At 49.0% G+C, this 20,802-nt stretch overlaps 1 protein-coding gene across 2 annotated transcripts in view; it reads left to right on the forward strand.

Annotated features, from left to right (window-relative positions):
• Window positions 1–20,802, forward strand: part of epb41l5 (erythrocyte membrane protein band 4.1 like 5) — a 211,912-nt gene that overhangs the window by 89,134 nt on the left and 101,976 nt on the right. For both annotated transcript variants that reach the window (XM_072470182.1, XM_072470187.1), the window contains exons 4-6: window positions 11,816–11,894; window positions 15,042–15,086; window positions 17,300–17,352. In XM_072470182.1, coding sequence (XP_072326283.1) covers window positions 11,816–11,894; window positions 15,042–15,086; window positions 17,300–17,352 — 177 coding nt within the window. The remainder of the gene's footprint in view (window positions 1–11,815; window positions 11,895–15,041; window positions 15,087–17,299; window positions 17,353–20,802) is intronic.

Consider the following 20,802-nt stretch of genomic DNA (forward strand, 5'->3'; position numbering starts at 1 on the left):
TCCGCACAGACAGTGACCCAAGCCGGAATCGAACCTGGGACCCTGGAGCTGTGAAGCACTTCAAGTCCATTGAAGTCGAAAAGTGGTACTGGATGTAATACTGGGCAAGTGAAGAGAGCATCACTGAGAGAGCAATTGGGGAACAGTGACCAAAATATCATCCGGTTTAAAATAGTTATGGTTAAGGAACAAAATAAACCCACGACCGCTACCATCTAGAAGGACAAGGGCAGCAGAGACCTGGAAACGCCACCATCTGGAAGTTCCCCTCTAAGCCTCTATTGGAAATATATTGTTGTTCCTTCACTGTCACTGGGTCAAAATCCTGAAACTTCTCTCTGTCCTCCCCCCACTCCTTTAACAACACTGTGGGTATTCCTGCACCAAATGGACTTCAGCGTTTTCAAGAAGGTGGTTTGCCCCCACCTTTTCGAGGGCAATTCTGGGTGGGCAATAAATGCTGGCCTGGCCAGCGATGCCCACATCCCATGAATGAAGCCAAACTATGAAATGTAGCAATGCCCAACCAGATGGGGGCTAACTTCAGTCATGAACATGAGGAACTGGCTCATGGAGGCTGGATTTCTTGCAAGCTGGTCTGAGGAAGCATATGGACTCAGTTTTCGAGCTGATGCGGGACTGCCTGGACCATGTTCTGCTGTTGCCGCCCGGCTGGTTTTCAATCCAAAATGGAATGGGTGGTTATTGTCCATTATTGCCCAGATGATGCTTTCAGTACTCCGAATATAGAACACGGAAACAGGCCATTCGGCCTAACTGGTCCATGCTTGCGTTTGTGTTCCGTGTCGGCTTCCCGCCTTATCTCGGCACATCAGCATTTGCAATGTGCAGCGTCGGTTATTCCAGGGGAACTCGGGACCTTGAGGCTCCCAACGGGCACAGACCTGGCATGAGAGAGGTCAGGCATTAACATTAGAAATGGGAACCCAGGCAGCACGGTGGCGCAGTGGGTTAGCCCTGCAGCCTCACGGCGCCGAGGTCCCAGGTTCGATCCCGGCTCTGGGTCACTGTCCGTGTGGAGTTTGCACATTCTCCCCGTGTTTGCGTGGGTTTCGCCCCCCACAACCCAAAGATGTGCAGGGTAGGTGGATTGGCCATGCTAAATTGCCCCTTAATTGGAAAAAATGAATTGGGCACTCTAAATTTATATTAAAAAAAAGAAATGGGGACTTCCGGGTGCGGCGATGACCAGCTGAGTCGCACGTTTCGGCAGCTCCCTGTGAAACGGACTTTTGGGCTCTTGATAGGAGCCCCAACGGCAATTTTAACGGCTGAAAACACCGTGCGGTAAACCAGAAGGGTGTTCCCCCTGGACACGGATGGAAAAAGGAGAGGAAAGTGGCCGGATTGCAGCGGATCCTTTGGAACAACGGCAAGGAAGGCAAGCAGAAACCAAGATGGCGTCGGAAGGTGGCAGTTTCATATGGGGCCCTGAACAACAAGAGTTTTTGAAACGCTGCGTGGAGGAGATAAAAAAGGAAATGAAGAAAGAGTTGTTGGCTCCGATATTACAGGCGATTGAAGGGCTGAAAGAGGAACAAAAGACCCAGGAGCAGGAGCTTCGGGTCGTGAAGGCGAAAGCAGCAGAGAATGAAAACGACATACAGGGCCTGGTGGTGAAGTCGGAGATACAGGAGGCACACCAGAAACGATCTGTGGAGAGGTTGGAGGCACTGGAAAATAACGCAAGGAGGAACAACTTGAGGATTCTTGGCCTTCCTGAAGGTGTGGAGGGGGCGGACGTCGGGGCATATGTGAGCACGATGCTGCACTCGTTAATGGGAGTGGAGGCCCCGACGGGTCCGTTGGAGGTGGAGGGAGCATACCGAGTTATGGTGCGAGGATCGAGAACAGGAGAAGCTCCCAGAGCCATAGTGGTGAGATTTCTCCGTTTTAAGGATAGAGAAATGGTCCTTAGATGGGCGAAGAAAACTCGGTGTAGTAAATGGGAGAACGCGGTGATCCGCGTCTATCAAGATTGGAGTGCGGAGGTGGCGAGAAGGAGGGCGAGCTTTAATCGGGCCAAAGCGGTACTTCACAAAAAAAAGATAAAGTTTGGAATGCTGCAACCGGCAAGACTGTGGGTCACATATCAAGGGAGGCACCACTACTTTGAGACGGCGGATGAAGCGTGGACTTTTATTGTAGAAGAAAAATTGGAATGATTGGACTACGAAAATGAACGTTTGGACAAAGTGGTGGGACGAGTGGGGGGGGGGGGGGGCGAAGAGGGATTGTATGATTAATCCTGCGGTATGGTAACTTTTCTTTCTCCCACAGGTGGTGATGGGGGGAGGTGGGGAGGGAGAGGAGATGGGGCGTTGGCCATGGGAGGCGGGGCCGAGGGAGAGGCGCGGGCTTGGTTCCCGCGCTATGATAATTATGGCGGGAATAGAGAAGCAGGAAGGAGGGGGCGCCGCACGGGGCGAGCCGTGATCACGGGGGGAAGCCGAGGTCAGCCAGAGTTTGCTGACTTCTGGGAGCAACATGGGGGGAGTAATTACGCTAGCGGGGGGTCTAGCGGGGGGGGGGGGAGGGGGGAATTACTGGGTTGCTGCTGCTGGGGAAAGGGGGGAGTGGGTACGGGAAAGGATGGGCGGGGGGGCACCGTCTGGGAGAAATACAGCCGCGTGGGAACTGGGCGAGAAGCTGGAAAAAGATGATGGCTAACCGGCAAGGGGGGGGGGGGTGGGAAGCCCCCCAACTCGGCTGATCACGTGGAACGTGAGGGGGCTTAACGGGCCGATAAAGAGGGCACGAGTACTCGCACACCTTAAGAAACTTAAAGCAGATGTGGTCATGTTACAGGAAACGCACCTGAAACTGATAGATCAGGTTAGGTTGCGCAAAGGATGGGTAGGGCAGGTGTTCCATTCGGGGCTGGACGCGAAAAACAGGGGGGTGGCTATATTAGTGGGGAAGCGGGTAATGTTCGAGGCAAAGACTATAGTGGCGGATAACGGGGGTAGATACGTGATGGTGAGTGGCAAATTACAGGGAGAGATGGTGGTGTTGGTAAACGTGTATGCCCCGAATTGGGACGATGCCAATTTTATGAGGCGAATGCTAGGACGCATCCCAGACCTAGAGACCGGAAAGCTGATAATGGGGGGAGACTTTAACACGGTGTTGGAACCAAGGCTGGATAGGTCGAAGTCCAGGACTGGTAGGAGGCCGGCAGCAGCCAAGGTGCTCAAGGATTTTATGGAGCAGATGGGAGGGGTGGACCCGTGGAGATTCAGTAGACCTAGGAGTAAGGAGTTCTCGTTTTTCTCCTATGTCCATAAAGTCTATTCACGCATAGACTTTTTTGTGTTGGGTAGGGCATTGATCCCGAGGGTGAGGGGAACGGAATATACGGCTATAGCCATTTCGGATCATGCCCCACACTGGGTAGACTTGGAGATAGGGGAGGAAACAAGAGGGCGTCCACCCTGGAGAATGGACATGGGACTAATGGCGGATGAGGGGGTGTGCTTAAGGGTGAGGGGATGCATTGAAAAGTACTTGGAACTCAATGACAATGGGGAGGTTCAGGTGGGAGTGGTCTGGGAGGCGTTGAAGGCGGTGGTTAGGGGGGAGCTGATATCAATAAGGACACATAAAGGGAAGCAGGAGAGTAAGGAACGGGAGCGGTTGTTGCAAGAACTTTTGAGGGTGGACAGACAGTATGCGGAAGCACCGGAGGAGGGACTGTATAGGGAAAGGCAAAGGCTGCATGTGGAATTTGACTTACTGACCACAGGCACTGCAGAGGCACAATGGAGGAAGGCGCAGGGTGTACAGTATGAATATGGAGAGAAGGCGAGCAGATTGCTGGCACACCAATTGAGGAAAAGGGGAGCAGCGAGGGAAATAGGGGGGGTGAGAGACGAAGATGGAGAGACGGAGCGGGGAGCGGAGAGAGTGAATGAAGTGTTTAAGACATTTTATAAAAAATTGTATGAAGCTCAACCCCCGGATGGGAGGGAGAGAATGATGGAGTTTTTGGATCGGCTGGAAATTCCCAAGGTGGAAGAGCAGGATAGGATGGGATTGGGAGCACAGATCACGGTAGAGGAAGTGGTGAAAGGAATTAGGAACATGCAGACGGGAAAGGCCCCGGGACCGGACGGATTCCCAGTTGAATTTTACAGAAAATATTTGGACTTGCTCGCCCCGCTACTGACGAGGACCTTCAATGAGGCAAAGGAAAGGGGACAACTGCCCCCGACTATGTCAGAAGCAACGATATCGCTTCTTTTAAAGAAGGAAAAGGATCCGCTACAATGCGGGTCCTACAGACCAATCTCCCTCCTCAATGTAGATGCCAAGGTCTTGGCCAAGGTAATGGCAATGAGAATAGAGGAATGTGTCCCGGGGGTGGTTCATGAGGACCAAACTGGGTTTGTGAAGGGGAGACAGCTGAACACGAACATACGGAGGTTGTTAGGGGTAATGATGATGGCCCCACCAGAGGGTGAAACGGAGATAGTAGTGGCGATGGATGCCGAGAAAGCATTTGATAGAGTGGAGTGGGATTATCTGTGGGAGGTGTTGAGGAGATTTGGGTTCGGAGAGGGGTATGTTAGATGGGTGCAGCTGTTGTATAGGGCCCCAGTGGCGAGTGTGGTCACGAATGGACGGGGATCGGCATATTTTCGGCTCCATAGAGGGACAAGGCAGGGATGTCCTCTGTCCCCATTACTGTTTGCACTGGCGATTGAGCCCCTGGCGATAGCGCTGAGAGGTTCCAAGGGATGGAGGGGAATACTTAGGGGAGGAGAAGAACACCGGGTATCTTTATATGCGGATGATCTGCTACTATATGTGGCGGATCCAGCGGAGGGGATGCCAGAAATAATGCGGATACTTGGGGAGTTTGGGGATTTTTCAGGGTATAAATTGAACATGGGGAAGAGTGAGCTGTTTGTGGTGCATCCAGGGGAGCAGAGTAGAGAAATAGAAGACCTACTGTTGAGGAAGGTAACAAGAGACTTTCGTTACCTGGGGATCCAGATAGCTAAGAATTGGGGCACATTGCACAGGCTAAATTTGACGCGGTTGGTGGAACAGATGGAGGAAGATTTCAAGAGATGGGATATGGTAGCATTGTCAATGGCAGGGAGGGTGCAGGCGGTTAAGATGGTGGTCCTCCCGAGATTCCTTTTTGTGTTTCAGTGTCTCCCGGTGGTGATCACGAAGGCTTTTTTCAAAAGGATAGAAAAGAGTATCATGGGTTTTGTTTGGGCCGGGAAGACTCCGAGAGTGAGGAAGGGATTCTTACAGCGTAGTAGGGATAGGGGGGGGCTGGCACTACCGAGCCTAAGTGAGTATTATTGGGCCGCTAATATTTCAATGGTGAGTAAGTGGATGGGAGAGGAGGAAGGAGCGGCATGGAAGAGATTAGAGAGGGCGTCCTGTAGGGGGACCAGCCTGCAGGCTATGGTGACAGCCCCATTGCCGTTCTCACCAAGGAACTATACCACGAGTCCGGTGGTGGTAGCTACACTGAAGATTTGGGGACAGTGGAGACGACATAGGGGAAAGACCGGAGCACTGGGGGGGTCCCCGATAAGAAACAACCATAGGTTTGCCCCGGGGGGAATGGATGGGGGATATGGAATGTGGCAAAGAGCAGGTATAACGCAATTGAAAGATCTATTTGTGGATGGGAAGTTTGCGAGTCTGGGAGCGCTGACCGAGAAATATGGGTTGCCCCAAGGGAATGCATTCAGGTACATGCAATTGAGGGCTTTTGCAAGGCAACAGGTGAGGGAATTCCCGCAGCTCCCGACACAAGAGGTGCAGGACAGAGTCATCTCAAAGAAATGGGTGGGGGACGGTAAGGTGTCGGATATATACAGGGAAATGAGAGACGAAGGGGAGACTATGATGGACGAACTAAAAGGGAAATGGGAAGAAGAGCTAGGGGAGGAGATTGAGGAGGGGATGTGGGCAGATGCCCTAAACAGGGTAAACTCGTCGTCCTCGTGCGCCAGGCTAAGCCTGATTCAGTTTAAGGTATTACACAGGGCACATATGACTGGAACACGGCTCAGTAAATTTTTTGGGGTGGAGGATAGGTGTGCGAGGTGCTCGAGAAGCCCAGCGAATCATACCCATATGTTTTGGTCATGCCCGGCACTACAGGGGTTTTGGATGGAGGTGACAAAGGTGCTTTCGAAAGTAGTAGGAGTCCGGGTCGAACCAAGCTGGGGGTTGGCTATATTTGGGGTTGCACAAGAGCCGGGAGTGCAGGAGGCGAAAGAGGCCGATGTTTTGGCCTTTGCGTCCCTAGTAGCCCGGCGCAGAATACTGCTAATGTGGAAAGAAGCCAAGCCCCCGGGGGTGGAGACCTGGATAAATGATATGGCGGGGTTCATAAAGTTAGAGCGGATTAAGTTCGTCCTAAGGGGGTCAGCTCAAGGGTTTACTAGGCGGTGGCAACCGTTCGTCGAATATCTTGCGGAAAGATAGATAGGGGAGAACAAAGAAGGCAGCAGCAGCGGCCCAGGACTTGGGGGGGGGGGGGGGAGGGATGGGGGGGGGGGGGTGGCCTGAGACAAGGCAGTTGCCAATTAGGGCTAGTTTTTATTTTTTGTTATTTAATATTTATTTATTTGTTGTTGTTTTTGTTTAAATTTAAAAAGGTCATTATTATCTGTATTGTTACAATGTTGTGTAAAGGATGCACAATGTACTGTGTTGGTTGACCAAAAATTTTCAATAAAATATTATTTATAAAAAAAAAAAGAAATGGGAACCGGGCGCTCAAACCTCTGCTAGTCAACCAGATTGTAATGGATCTGCACGCCTCGCCTACTTTTAACTCTGCGCCACATTAAAGAAAGGAAATTCCACTCAGCAGGACTGATGGAAACTGCGTGCGGGTCCACTTGGGGGATATTGGAATTCAAGTTTCTGTTGTAGGCTCAATGGATCGATTGCACTCAAAAGACACCTGTTCTGGGTGGATTACCTCCAAAAACCATTTCCATAATCCCAAATCTAGCGTTGCCCATCAAACCGTGCAAGCCGCCATTGTAAATGTGATAAAGTCAGGGGAGTCCAACGAGCTTCTTAAAAGTCTTTTATGTCAGCAACAGCATCATACGTTCACAGGGCCCGGTTATCTTTCACCGGGTCCTTATTCCTTTTTTAGCTGGCTCTACAGCCGCCTGCCTTTTATGCGAGTGCTGGGTCAACTCAGTCCAATTGAGCACAGGGAACAATCATCCCCAGCTGGATGAGTCCTGTGCAGGTTACTATAGGCAACACCCCCCCCCCCCTCCCCCCCCACTCCCCAAGTCCAAAAACCCCTCGAAAGGACGACCATTGAGGATAGGAGAGGACCAAACGGGTGCAAACCTCACAGTGGAGAGACAACAAACCTAAAATATAAATTGGTTCGGATAAGGCGCCACTGATCTGGAAAGCAGGATGGCCAGGCGTGTACCCCACCAAGCATTACGTCCGACCCGACACCCTCACCAGTCACATAGGGGGCGAAGTTGCCAACAGCTGAACCCGGGGACGGCGCACGCCACGGCATCGGACCCATCAACGTCAAGGCCCAATCGGTGTGGTATGCCTTCCAGCCACAGAGGGAACGGGGGGGGGGGGAACATCGGACAACGTCCACCTCAACGTCCCATAACTCCCAAACGCCCCTTAATTCAAAAAGAAAATCGGGCACTCTAAATTCTACCTAAAAATAAAGCACCTACCAAAATGCCCAGGGAGCTGTCGCCCGACATTCTTACAGTACCTCTACACAGGCAAATAAACCCACAGCGCAAATAAAATCAGCAGGGTTCCACGTAAGCCGCCACAGGACCAGAAGTCACACATGGAATGTCCAGTCAACTCCACACCAACAGTGTCTCTAGACACAAAACCTGCACAATAACTGTCAGCTCGCAGGCAAAACATCACTGTTGCAAATCCCACAGTCCGAGCAGCCGCTGAACAGACTTCCAAACACAACTCCGCACTCACGACCAGAATGACGTTCTAAAACGGCGGCGGCAACTCGAGAACGGACTCCCCGGTGGACCACTCTGCCAGCATCAGGAAGCAACAGCAGACAGAGACGGACGAAACACTATGCAATCCACACCAGAAGTCACTCAGAAGATACCGCATCCGGTACTGCCGGGCACGTCAGACTCCAGACCACTCCCAGCGGACATACTTCACAAGCTGGCAGCAAAAAAACTCGACCCGGCGTTCATCTTCCATGACATTACAGGCTCCGGGGAAAAAAAAGAACACCACAGAAACAAACTCTGTACCATGGTCCACTTTTTAAAAACAAAAGTCCGGGGAGGTAGTTCAGCCGAACAGGCAGCACGCCGACAGCTCCAATTCATCATCGTCGCCAATGTGATAAAGCCAGGGGAGTCCAACGAGCTTCTTAAAAGTCCTTTATTTCAGCAACAGTATCATACATTCGCAGGGTGCATTTACCGGGTCCTCATTTCTTTTTTAGCTGGCTCTACAGCCGCTTGCCTTTTATGTTAGTGCTGGGTTAACTCAGTCCAATTGAGGGCAGCACGGTGGCGCAGTGGGTTAGCCCTGTTGCCTCACGGCGCCGAGGTCCCAGGTTCGATCCCGGCTCTGGGTCATTGTCCACGTGGAGTTTATACATTCTCCCCGTGTTTGCGTGGGTTTCGCTCCTACAATCCAAAAAAGATGTGCAGGCTAGGCGGATTGGCCGCGCTAAATTGCCCCTTAATTGGAAAAAATGAATTGGGTACGCTACATATTGAAAAAAAAAAACAATGTAGAACCATTTGAGGAACCTAATATGTTTCATTTTTAAAAAAAAACTCAGTCCAATTGAGCACGGGGAACAATCATGCCCAGCTGGATGAATCCTGTGCCGGTTGTCATAATATACATCAGTATATCATGGTGCAGACACACACACTGATGGACACACAGCAAGACCAATCAACACACACAACACCGCAGCCAATCACCAGTTAGAGCACACTCACTATAAAGACAGGGGGCATCAGAGTTCCCGCTCATTCGGGATACAGCCTCCTACAAGGACAGAGCTTACAGCACAGATCCTCACCATGTGCTGAGTGCATAGACTGGTTCGGACAGGCATAGGTCTTTAGTTTAATCTAACATCGTGTTAACCCACCGTGAAAGTATGTTCAACAGTTTCTAGCTTAATAAAATAGTGTTGCACTATTTTTAACTGTTGGTGGCCTGTATGTGTTCCACGGATCCAGAGCACCCAACACATCACAGGTTACTACAGATTCTTACAGTAAACAAACCAACTAACATCAATTAGTGACTGGAAATTGATCCAACATTGATCCAGAATGATTGATTTTAAATTTGTTTGAATTTGTTAATCCGAGAGTACTTCTGCCAATAAAAAGCGAGTGCAACGTCTTGAATGGGTGTAATTGGCCAAAGCAATTGATCAGTTTTGAGGGCGGGGCCAGCCTCTGAGGTGATTTTTGATCCAGCTTTAAAGATTTTGGGTAAATGGGAAATAAGTGGGTTTTTGGTTGGGACTCGGATGCAGTTTAAATTCCATAAACATTTTGCACTGCCTCAGTGATTCTGCTGTGGTCGCACTAATAAAACTAGAGGAAGTAAGTAGAAACATGCCTGTGATGTCCAGAAGAGAACAGATTGGTGGGGTGCCAGATTTCCCTTTGTTCCTATTTCTTTTATTTTATCTTTATTGTTTTTTCTGGTCTGGTGATCGTTAATTTAAAAAATATTCTGTAAATTTAGAGTACCCAATTATTTTTTTCCAATCAAGGGGCAAGGGAGGAAATTGCTGGGGCCTTGACAGAAACCTTTGTATCCTCACTGGTACAGGTGAGGTCCCAGAGGACTGGAGAATAACTAATGTTGTTCCTTTGCTTAAGAAGGGCAGCAAGGATAATCCAGGAAATTCCAGACCGGTGAGCCTTGCGTCAGTGGTCGGGAAATTAATAGAGGATTCTTCGAGACAGGATTTACTCCCATTTGGAAGCAAGAGGATGTATTAGCGAGAGGCAGCATGGTTTGTGAAGGGGAGGTCATGTCTCACTAACTTGATTGAGTTTTTTGACGGAATGATGAAGATGATTGATGAAGGTAGGGCAGTGGATGTGACTACATGGATTTCAGTAAGGCCTTTGACAAGATCCCGCATACAGAAGGTGAAGTCATTGGGGATCAGAGGTGAGCTGGCAAGATGGATACATGCTGTGGAGATGCCGTTGTTGGACTGGGGTGAGCACAGTAAGAAGTCTTCCAACACCTGGTTAAAGTCCAACAGGTTTGTTTCAAACACTAGCTTTCGGAGCACTGCTCCTTTACCTGAGGAAGGAGCAGGGCTCCGAAAGCTAATGTTTGAAACAAACCTGTTGGACTATAACCTGGTGTTGGAAGACTTCTTAAGATGGATACAGATCTGGCTTGGCTATAGAAGACAAAAGATAGCAGTGGGAAGGGTGCTTTTCTGATTGTGGTGTTCTGCAGGGGTCAGTGTTGGGACCTTTGTTTTTTGTGGTATACATAAACTATTTGGAGGAAAATATAACTGGCCTGATTTGTAAGTTTGTGGATGAGGTTGTTGGAATTGGAGATGGTGATGAGGACTGTCAGAGGATACAGCAGGATATAGATTGGTTGGGCGGAGAGATGGCAGATGGAGATAATCCAGACAAACGAGGTAATGCATTTTGGAAGGTCTGATACAGATGGGAAATATGCAGTAAATGGCAGAACCCTTGATAGTATTGGCAGGCAGAGGGACATAGGTGTACAGGTCCACAGTCACTGAAAGTGGTAACACAGGTGGAGAAGGTGATCAAGAAGGCATATGGCATGCTTGCCTTCATTGGCCGGGGCATTGAGTATAAAAATTGGCAAGCCATGCTGCAGCTGTATCGAACCTTAGTTAGGTCACACTTGGAATATAGTGTTCAATTCTGGTCGCCACTCTACCAGAAGGATGTGGAGGATACAGAAGAGGTTTACCAGGATGTTGCCTGGTATGGAGGGCAAGGTTGGATAAACTTGGTTCTCACTGAAACAGCAGAGGTTGAAGGGCGATAGAAGTCCACAAAATTATGAGGGGCATGTGGATAGAGTGGATAGTCAGAAGCTTTTTCCCAGGGTGGGAGAGTCAATTACTGGAGGACAGGGGTTTAAGGTGCGAGGGGCAAAGTTTCGAGGAGATGTGCGAGGGAAGGTTTTTACTCGAGAGAGTAATGGGTGCCTGGAACTCGCTGCCGGAAGTGGTGGTGGAAGCAGGGACGATAGTGACGTTTAAGGGGCATCTTGACAAATACATGAATAGGATGGGGATAGAGGAATACGAACCCTGGAAGTGGAGAATGTTTTAGGTTAGACGGGCAGCATGGTTGGTGCAGGCTTGGAGGGCCGAAGAGCCTGTTCCTGTGCTGTACTTTGTTCTTTGAAGTCAAAGATCCCTGTCTTTTAACGTTTAATCATTACTTTTCTTCCTCTGCACTATGTATTGTTTCATACTAATTACCGTTAAATAATAAAAGGTTATTTGTGTTAAAATTCGCAAACCTGGCGCCTGCACTAAATCGGGATTGAACCAAGTACATTGGATATTTAAGTAACTTTGACTTCTCCTGTGGTGCAGGAATTAACTGTGCACCAGCCCAGGGTGTTGTGACACATTACTTGTGTTCTGGTCTCTATTAAGACAATCAGCTTGCATATTTACTTTGATCCTGTATTTTCTTGGATTGAAATGGTCTGGAACATTTGGCTTGGTTTATTTATTGAGTATCTTTTAAAATTCCCTTTGCAGTTGGCCCACCATACTGTCTTCATTTGCGGGTGAAGTTTTATTCCTCGGAGCCTAATAATCTTCGTGAAGAATTAACGAGGTGAGACTGGGTTTTATTTCAGTCGATTTTGTCCTTCGAAAATTGTATCTGATTAAAGGTATTTATCATTTTTAAATTTTTTTTAAATTTCAAGAACTTGCTCCCTTCTCCTCTTTACCTGATTATAGACACTTTGCTGGTTGAGGAGCTGCGAGATCAACTAGTGCCTACAGAAGTGGCCATGACTCCTGTCTGAGCCTCCGATATGGTTGCTGTCAAAGCATCATCCTGTATCGGGAAGCTCAGGAGCGGCAAATTTGCAAAATTCTCACATCTGCTTTCCTGGTAGCTGGGTAGTGATCAGAAATTGGAAACCTGGAAGTTCATCGTGCCAGCAGCCCCCCCCCTATCAACTCTAGCCAATTATAATAACCTAAAAGCTAACCTGCCAGAGATCAACTGGGGAAATCTGAAGTTGACACAGAATTAGAATCCCTACAATGGCGAAGGAAGCCACTCGGCCCATCGAGTCTGCACCAACCTCTGAGAGAACGCTCTACCTAGGCCCACTCCTCCACCCTATCCCCGAAGCGTCAACTAACCTGCACACCCTTGGACACTTGAGGGGAAGTTTTATCATGGCCAATCCACCTAGCTTGCACATTTTTGGGTTGTGGGGGCGAAACCCATGCAAACACTGGGAGAATGTGCAAACTCCACACGGGCAGTGACCCAGAGCTGGGAACAGTCCCCCAGTTGAAATTGAACCCAGGTCCTGGCTCTTGTGAGGCAGCGGTGCTAACCACTGTGCCACCATGCCGTTGTGGTTTGTTTGCTTCAAATAACAATGGCCAGCAGTCTTCTGATCTCCAGACAGGACCTGTGTATGGACTAAGACTCCTGTTGTATGCTGATCAGTAACAGGTGCATTGACTGTAATGGGAACAATGCCAGTGTGCAACATGCTACCGCATTTGTCACTGACTCTGCAAAATGCCCTATTTGAAATGCGGGGTTTGTGGAACTGGAGGACTTGGTGCCTGAATGTGCTAGGAGGTGTTGCCAGAGGTGTGTTAATTCTGAAGCTATTGGGCGTTCCCCATGGTGCATGTACGAGAATGTTCAGTGCTAGCTACAATTCAGCGCGTCACAGAAACACAAACATGCTGGAACCTGTTGGCCTGCCAAAGACTCAGCACAGAATAAACATAAATCTAGATAATAACAAACTTGGGAGGGATAATTGAACAGCAACATTGCTGGTTTGTGATGTCGGGCTTTTTCTCCCCAATAAATATCGGTCCCTGACATTGCAATGGTTCATTCTCTAGTAGGAACTGCCACCGAGGTCATGGGAAGCATTGGCAACCAGTGTCTCAGAATCAAGCCTTGACTTCAAATTAAAACTTTGTGCAACCCCCTCTTTGGTTGTCTTGCTGCGTGTGCTAACCAAGGTGGCTCTGAGACCCACAGACCAAGGATTTTGTGGGTTCAGTTCTGTCGTGTGCTGAATTGAATGGACAACAGTAGATTGACAACAATTGGCCTCAGTTCTTCTGGGTTGGGTGGGGTATGGAGTGAAATCATCTGGAGATCTTGTGGAATGTTAGCTCACATAGATGTCAAGCTGGGACGAGATTGGGCACTGATGTGTTGCTCCAGATGGTAGAAAACCCTGCTAAATTAAAAAAAATTAGGTGTCAGAAGCCACCTCCCTCCTTGGAACTGTACCCCAGCACAAGCAAGCATCTTCAAGAGAAGGTGGGGGGAAATGTTGGCATGAAAGGGGGAAAACGAGGATTATCATAGAATCATGGAATTTACAGTGCAGAAGGAGGCCATTCGGTCCATCGAGTCTGCACTGGCTCTTAGAAAGAGCACCCTACCCAAGCCCACACCTCCACCCTATCCCCATTACCCAGTAACCCCACCTATCCCCATTACCCAGTAACCCCACCCAACACTAAGGGCAATTTTGGACTCTTAAGGACAATTTAGCATGGCCAATCCACCTAACCCGCACATCTTTGGACTGTGGGAGGAAACTGGAGCACCCGGAGGAAACCCACGCACACACTGGGAGGATGTGCAGACTCCGCACAGACAGTGACCCAAGCCAGGAATCAAACCTGGGACCCTGGAGCTGTGAAGCAATTGTGCTAACCACAATGCTACCGTGCTGCCTTATTATAGGGATAAGGGGGAAAAAGTGTAGTTGAGGATTATCATTTCAGATTATCCATGATCTTATTGAATAATGGAGCAGACTCGGTGGGCCAAATAGCCTATTCCCGCTCCCATGTCTTATGGCTTTGGTGTATCTGGGAGGAATAACTAACTGTAATCACAATTGATCCAATTGGGGGTTAAATTGTTCTACATGCATTATAACAATTTAATTTTGTCCTCTGAACTCCTTCACTACTTTTTTGTCTTCCAATAACCCGCGGGCCATGTTTGTTTTGTCCTGGAAAAACGCTTTTTATTACAACTGTGATGGCTCCCAGTCGGAATGCTTGGTGTCTGAAAAGTCAGCTGGTTTGGTATCAGACCTTGAGGTAATTAGATGTGGCTGTGAAATTGATTGATTCACTGCGGTGACCTGGCCAGTTTTGGATTGCTAGTTTCCCTGACCTTTCTGTCTGCTCCTGTGCCCCTGGGCGGCATTAAAACTGTCACACGCCGACCTTTGATAAAGCAGCCTGAAATCACGTGACCAAGCTACCATGTCATTGATTGAAACAGAAAAGACTTGCCCGTGTTTGAACTGGCTGCTTCAATTTTCTTTTCCTCGCTGGTTGTCGGGAGAGCAAATATTGTTTGCCCTTTTTGCTCTCGTTTCTCATTGGGTCAGGGCACCTCTTTTGCGGACTGCTCTTTCCAGTTGTTCCTGAGACACTTCTAGTAGGTCGTGCTTGCTGTCCTTCAATTTGTCATGCGTTTGCAATCTGCGCAGAAGGTCATTCAGTGCATCGTGCTTTTGCCAGCTCTTTGAAAGAATAATCCAGCTCGTCGCACTCTCTGGCCCTTCCCCCCCCCCCCCACAGAGCCCTCCAGTTTTCTGACTGCGTGTATTTATCCTAAATTCCTTTTACTATCAAACCTGAATCCACAATCCTCAGGCAGTTAGTGTATTTCTACGATATCAAATATATTTTTTAATTGGTCGGGTTTATGCTTTGACTCTGATTCCTTGTTTATCTGCAGATACCTGTTTGTGTTACAGCTGAAGCAGGACATTCTGAGTGGCAAGTAAGTCATGCTTTGCACAACTTTGGGTCAGGCAATGTGAGTACGACGCTCGACCTGGATTATGTCCGACTGGGTGTTTGTCCTTTACTGTGACAGATGGCCACAGAGTTGAATTTAATTTAATTTGATTTATTGTCATGTGTGCCAAGGTACAGTGAAAAGTATTGTTCTGCGTACAGTCCAGACAGATCGATTCACATAGAACATAGAATAGAACATAGAACAGTACACCATAGTACAGGCCCTTCAACCCACGATGTTGTGCCGACCATTTATCCTAATCTAAGATCAACCTAACCTACACCCCTTCAATTTACTGCTGTCCATGTGCCTGTCCAAGAATCGCTTAAATGTCCCTAATGACTCTGACTCCACCACCTCTGCTGATAGTGCATTTCACGCACCCACCACTCTCTGTGTAAAGAACCTACCTCTGACATCTTCCCTCTACCTTCCTCCAATCACCTTAAAATGATGTCCCCTCGTGACAGACATTTCTGCCCTGGGGAAAAGTCTCTGGCTATCCAGTCTATCCATGCGTCTCATCACCTTGTACACCTCTACCAAGTCACCGCTCTTTCTTCTTCGCTCCAGTGAGAAAAGCCCTAGCTCCCTCAACCTTTCTTCATAAGACATGCCCTTCACAGTCCAGGCAGCATCCTAGTAAATCTCCTCTGTACCCTCTCCAAAGCATCCACATCCTTCCTATAATGAGGTGACCAGAACTGGACACAATATTCCAAGTGTGGTCTAATTAGGGTTTTATAAAGCTGCAGCAAAATCTCGTGGCTCTTAAACGCAATCCCACTGTAAATGAAAGCCAAACTCAATCCCCCTATTAATGAAAGCCAAATATATGAAAAGACATAGGATATGCATAAATACACAATGTAAATACATAGACACAGGCATCGGATGAGCATACGGAGTGTAGTGCTACTCATTAGAGAAGATGTGTGAAGAGATCAGTTCAGTCCATAAGAAGGCCTTTCAGGAGTCTGGTAACAGTGGGGAAGAAGCTGTTAGTGCATGTTAGTGAGTGTTCTCAGACTTTTGTATCTCCTGCCCGCTGGAAGAGGTTGGAAGAGAGAATAACCCGGGTAGGAGAGGTCTTTAATTATGCTGCCCGCTGGTGGTAATTCCATGAATACTTGCACCTTTTAGAAACATAGAATCCCTACAGTGCACCAGGAGGCCATTCAGCCCATCGGGTCTGCACCACCCCTCCGAAAGAGCACCCTATCTAGGCCCACTCCCCTGCCATTTCCCTATAATCCCACCTAGCCTGCACATCTTTGGACTGTGGGAGGAAACCCACGCAGACACTGGGAGAATATATAAACACTACGCAGTCACCCAAGGCCAGAATTGAACCCAGGTCTTTGGTGCTGTGAGACAGCAGTGCTAACCACTGTGACCGCCCCCCCCCCCCCCCCCCAACCATGGTGAGGGAGTTGGAGGCAGGCAATGCCACCTGGTGCCTTGATGTGGCTAGGTGACTTGATGGAGTTACTGTACCTCGAAGGTCAAGTTCATTGAGGAGGTTGACCGATGGGTTCTATCGTAGATGGCGGCCTTTAAGGACTTGGTCACTGTTAGCTGTTAGTGTGGAAGGGGGGGGGGGGGGGGGGCGCAGGTTGGTTGGGTTGTATTTTCCTTAAGGGGGTGCATACTGTTCCAGTTGTCGGTTGGAATTTTTTCATTTGTTGATACATGTGTTAGTTTTGTTTTGCTTTGTAAATTTTTTAATGTAAAGTATTAAAAGTTCAATAAAGCATTTTCAAGGAAAAAAACGGGTCTCAATCGGATCAGCCACGATCTTCCTGAATCGCGGAGAAGGTTTGAGGAATCGAGTGACCTATTTAAATATCCTTCAAAATCTCAACTAGTGTATTTGAACACCTCCAGGTCTTGACCAAGAATCATGTTTGTATATGAATCCAGCCAGCTTATTCATGTTACCTCGTTCACTGCGAGGTAAAGGAACATGCTGCATGTCAGCTCGACCTTCTGTGTGGAAAAATGGTTAACCTTTCACTTGCTGCCTTCCTCTAGGCCACACAATGATTGGAATCGCATTGGATAGTGAATTATGTGCACAGGTCCACATCACATCCACCCTATGGCGCAGTGCCAAAGGCTGCCAGGAATGGAGCTTCTTTTTGGATGTGCTATTGTAAAATAAACTTTTTTTTTCTTTTCCAACATTCTAGGTTAGAATGCCCTTTTGACACAACGGTCCAGCTGTCAGCCTATGCCATTCAGGGTGAGGCCTTGTTTCTGATTGCGTTTTGTTTGGATTCAGAAAGTCCTACATTGCTTTTCAAGACAGTATTGAACGTAATCTGCTTTGCCTCCGTCAGGCTAATACTCCATAGTTAGCTGCTCCTCAGGCCTTTGGGATGGCGTCTGATACACATGACATCTGGAGGAGTTTTCCCTTTCACCTCAGAAGTAGGATTTGGTTAGCACTGTGTCTTAACTTTGATGGCTGAGGGTATCAACAAGTTGGTCTCCTGTTCTCGAGCTTCTTGGGGCTGCAACCTTTGTCACATTCATAGAATCTTAGAATTTACAGTGCAGAAGGGGGCCATTCGGCCCATGGAGCCTGCACCGGCCCTTGGAAAGAGCACCCGACTTAAGTCCACACCTCCACCCTATCATCGTAACCCAGTAACCCACCTAACCCTTTTTGGAAACTAAGGGACAATTTTAGCATGGCCTCCACCGAAACTTTTTTTTAAACTTCGATTGCCCAATTCAATTTTACCAATTAAGGGGCAATTTAGCTTGGCCAATCCACCTACCTTGCACATCTTGGGGTTGTGGGGGCGAAACCCACGCAAATACGGGGAGAATGTGCAAACTCCCCACGGACTGTGACCCAGAGCTGGGATCGAACCTGGGACCTCGGTGCCGTGAGGCAGCAATGCTAACCACTGTGCCACCGTGCTGCCACTAATCCACCTAACCTGCACATCTTTGGACTGTGGGAGGAAACCGGAGGAAACCCAGAGATGAGACGGGGAGCACATGCAGACTCCACACAGACAGTGACTCAAGCCAGGAATGGAACCTGGGACCCTGGCGCTGGGAAGCAACAGTGCTAACCACTGTGTGACCGTGCCACCCAGTGCGGTTTTGTGAGATCTCTTGCTCTTTGGAGCTTTCATGCATGACATCACCATGCTACCTGTTCCACATTTGGGTAATTTGGAGCAGAAGTGGGTCATGGGTAGCCTTGCCTGCAGAACTGTCCAACTGAGGTTCAGGAGGATCCTCGAGGGGATGACATGAATGATGACGCCATGTTCTTTTTTTTATCGGTGGTGCCCAGGAGAGCAGCAAATTATTGGGATCTCCCCATCCAGTGGCAATTAATGAAATAAAACGATCCAGGTGATCCAACTATTTAAAAAAATAAATACATTTTTTGGCTGTTAATGCCAAGGCCACCATTTAATGTTCCTCCCTAGTTGCCCTTGACAAGGTAATAATGGTAGACTGTTGCTTTGAACTACTGGTGGTGGTATTTCACAATATTATAAAAGCAAAATACTGTGTTTGCTGGAAATCTGAAATAAAAACAAAAAGTGCAGGAAAATGCAGCAGGTCAGGCAGCATCTGTGGAGAAACAGAGTTTATTTCAAGTCCAATTTGACACTAACCTATTTTAGCTATTCTCGTTCTCTGTTATCGTGATGAGATCTTTCAATTCTCCCAATATCCATTAGGCCTCCTATTGTCTTACACTTTTACTTCTGCCAGTTAACATTTCCTGTTCACTGCGCGATCTAAAGTTCTGAAGAGGCGTTCTATTGGGCTGGTTTCTCTCTTGACCTGCTGATGTTTCCAAAATTTTCTGGTTCTACTTCACAATATTTCTGGGTAGGGAATTCCAGGATTTTGACCGCATGACAATGAAATGTAAATCAGCGTGAAACACTGGGCAGGATTCTCCGACCCCCCCACCGGGTCGGAGAATCGCCGGGGGCTGGCGTGAATCCCGCCCCCGCCGGTTGCCGAATTCTCCGGCACCGGATATTCGGCGGGGGTGGGAATCGCGCCGCGCCGATTGGCGGGCCCCCCCCGGCGATTCTCCGGCACGCGATGGGCCGAAGTCCCGCTGCTGGAATGCCTGTCCTGCCGGCGAGAATCAAACCACCTCTCTTACCGGTGGGACAAGGCGGCGCGGGCGGGTCCTGGGGTCCTGGGGGGTGGGGCGCAGGGCGATCTGGCCCCGGGGGGTGCCCCCACGGTGGCCTGGCCCGCGATCGGGGCCCACCGATCCGCGGGCGGGCCTGTGCCGTGGGGGCACTCTTTTCCTTCGGCCTTTGCCATGGTCTCCACTATGGCGGAGGCAGAAGAGACCCCCTCCACTGCGCATGCGCGGGGATGCCGTGAGAGGCCGCTGACGCTCCCGCGCATGCGCCGCACGGCAAAGTCATTTCCGCGCCAGCTGGCGGGGCGCCGTAGGCCTTTCCCGTTAGCTGGCAGGGTGGAAATCAGTCCGGCGCGGGCCTAGCCCCTCAAGGTGAGGGCTCGGCCCCTCAAGATGCGGAGAGTTCCACACCTTTGAGGCGGCGCAATGCCGGACTGATTCGCGCCGTTTTTGGCGCCGGTCGGCGGACATCGCGCCGATTGCGGAGAATCCCGCCCACTGTCTCTCCATTTTACGGCAACTTAGCTGTTGCTACAGTTTAGAATGTCTGATCGGGATATAATGTCAATGGTCTCTCTCACTCTTCCTCTCTTGCTCTCGCTGACTCTCTCTCTCTCTCTCTCTCGCTCATTCTCTCCCTCTTGCTCGCTCTCTCTCTCGCTCTCACTCTCACTCTCACTCTCTCTCGCACTCTCACTCAATCAATCTCACTCAATCAATCACACTCTCACTCAATCAATCTCACACACACACACACACACACACACACACACACACCCTGTACCCTCACCACTCCAATCCTTGTGTTACACCTGCTCTCTCTTCACCTTTTGCGTGCTCTCCTGCATGAGGATCTTCCTGCTTTTTCTCTCTTCGTCCCACATCTGCTTCTCTCTTATAGTTTAGAAAGCAGAGTTGGCTGTGTGGATGAAGGGGGCGTCTGTGAATACTGTGATCAGAATAGAACCCACAGAAGATGCAGATGTCATATCAATGAAGCAGCCCATTGTTTTTAGTTGGGTTCAACATACTGTATGAAAATTATAACATAAAAGTGCATCAAAGAAAAGGCTTTCTCGCTACAGTGCAAAAGGAGGCCATTTGGCCCATCATGTAAACACTGCACCCCTCCCCCTCCCCCCGAAAGAGCACCCCACTAGGCCCACTCTCCCTCCCTATTCCTGTAACCCCCACCTAACCTGCACATCCTTGGACACTGAGGGGCAATTTAGCATGGCTATTCCACCTAACCTGCACATCTTTGGGGTGTGGGCGGAAACCGGAGCGCCCGGAGAAAGTGCAAACTCCACACATGTTATCCAAGGCCAGAGTCGAACCCGGGCCCCTTACACCGTGAGGCTGCAGGACTAACCTCTGTGCCGTGTCGTCAATGACATCAGGAAGGCCCAAAGTGTGGTGCAGTTGTCACTTGAAGTGCTTTTAAAATTTTGTCACCGGTAATATCTGAAATATGACGACCAATTTGCACACTAAGATCTCATAGGAAACACTGTCAATGGCCAGAGAATCTGTTGTTTATTGATGTTGGTTGAG

The sequence above is a fragment of the Scyliorhinus torazame genome, chromosome 2, assembly GCF_047496885.1.
Source record: "Scyliorhinus torazame isolate Kashiwa2021f chromosome 2, sScyTor2.1, whole genome shotgun sequence".
Classification (NCBI taxonomy): Eukaryota; Metazoa; Chordata; class Chondrichthyes; order Carcharhiniformes; family Scyliorhinidae; genus Scyliorhinus; species Scyliorhinus torazame.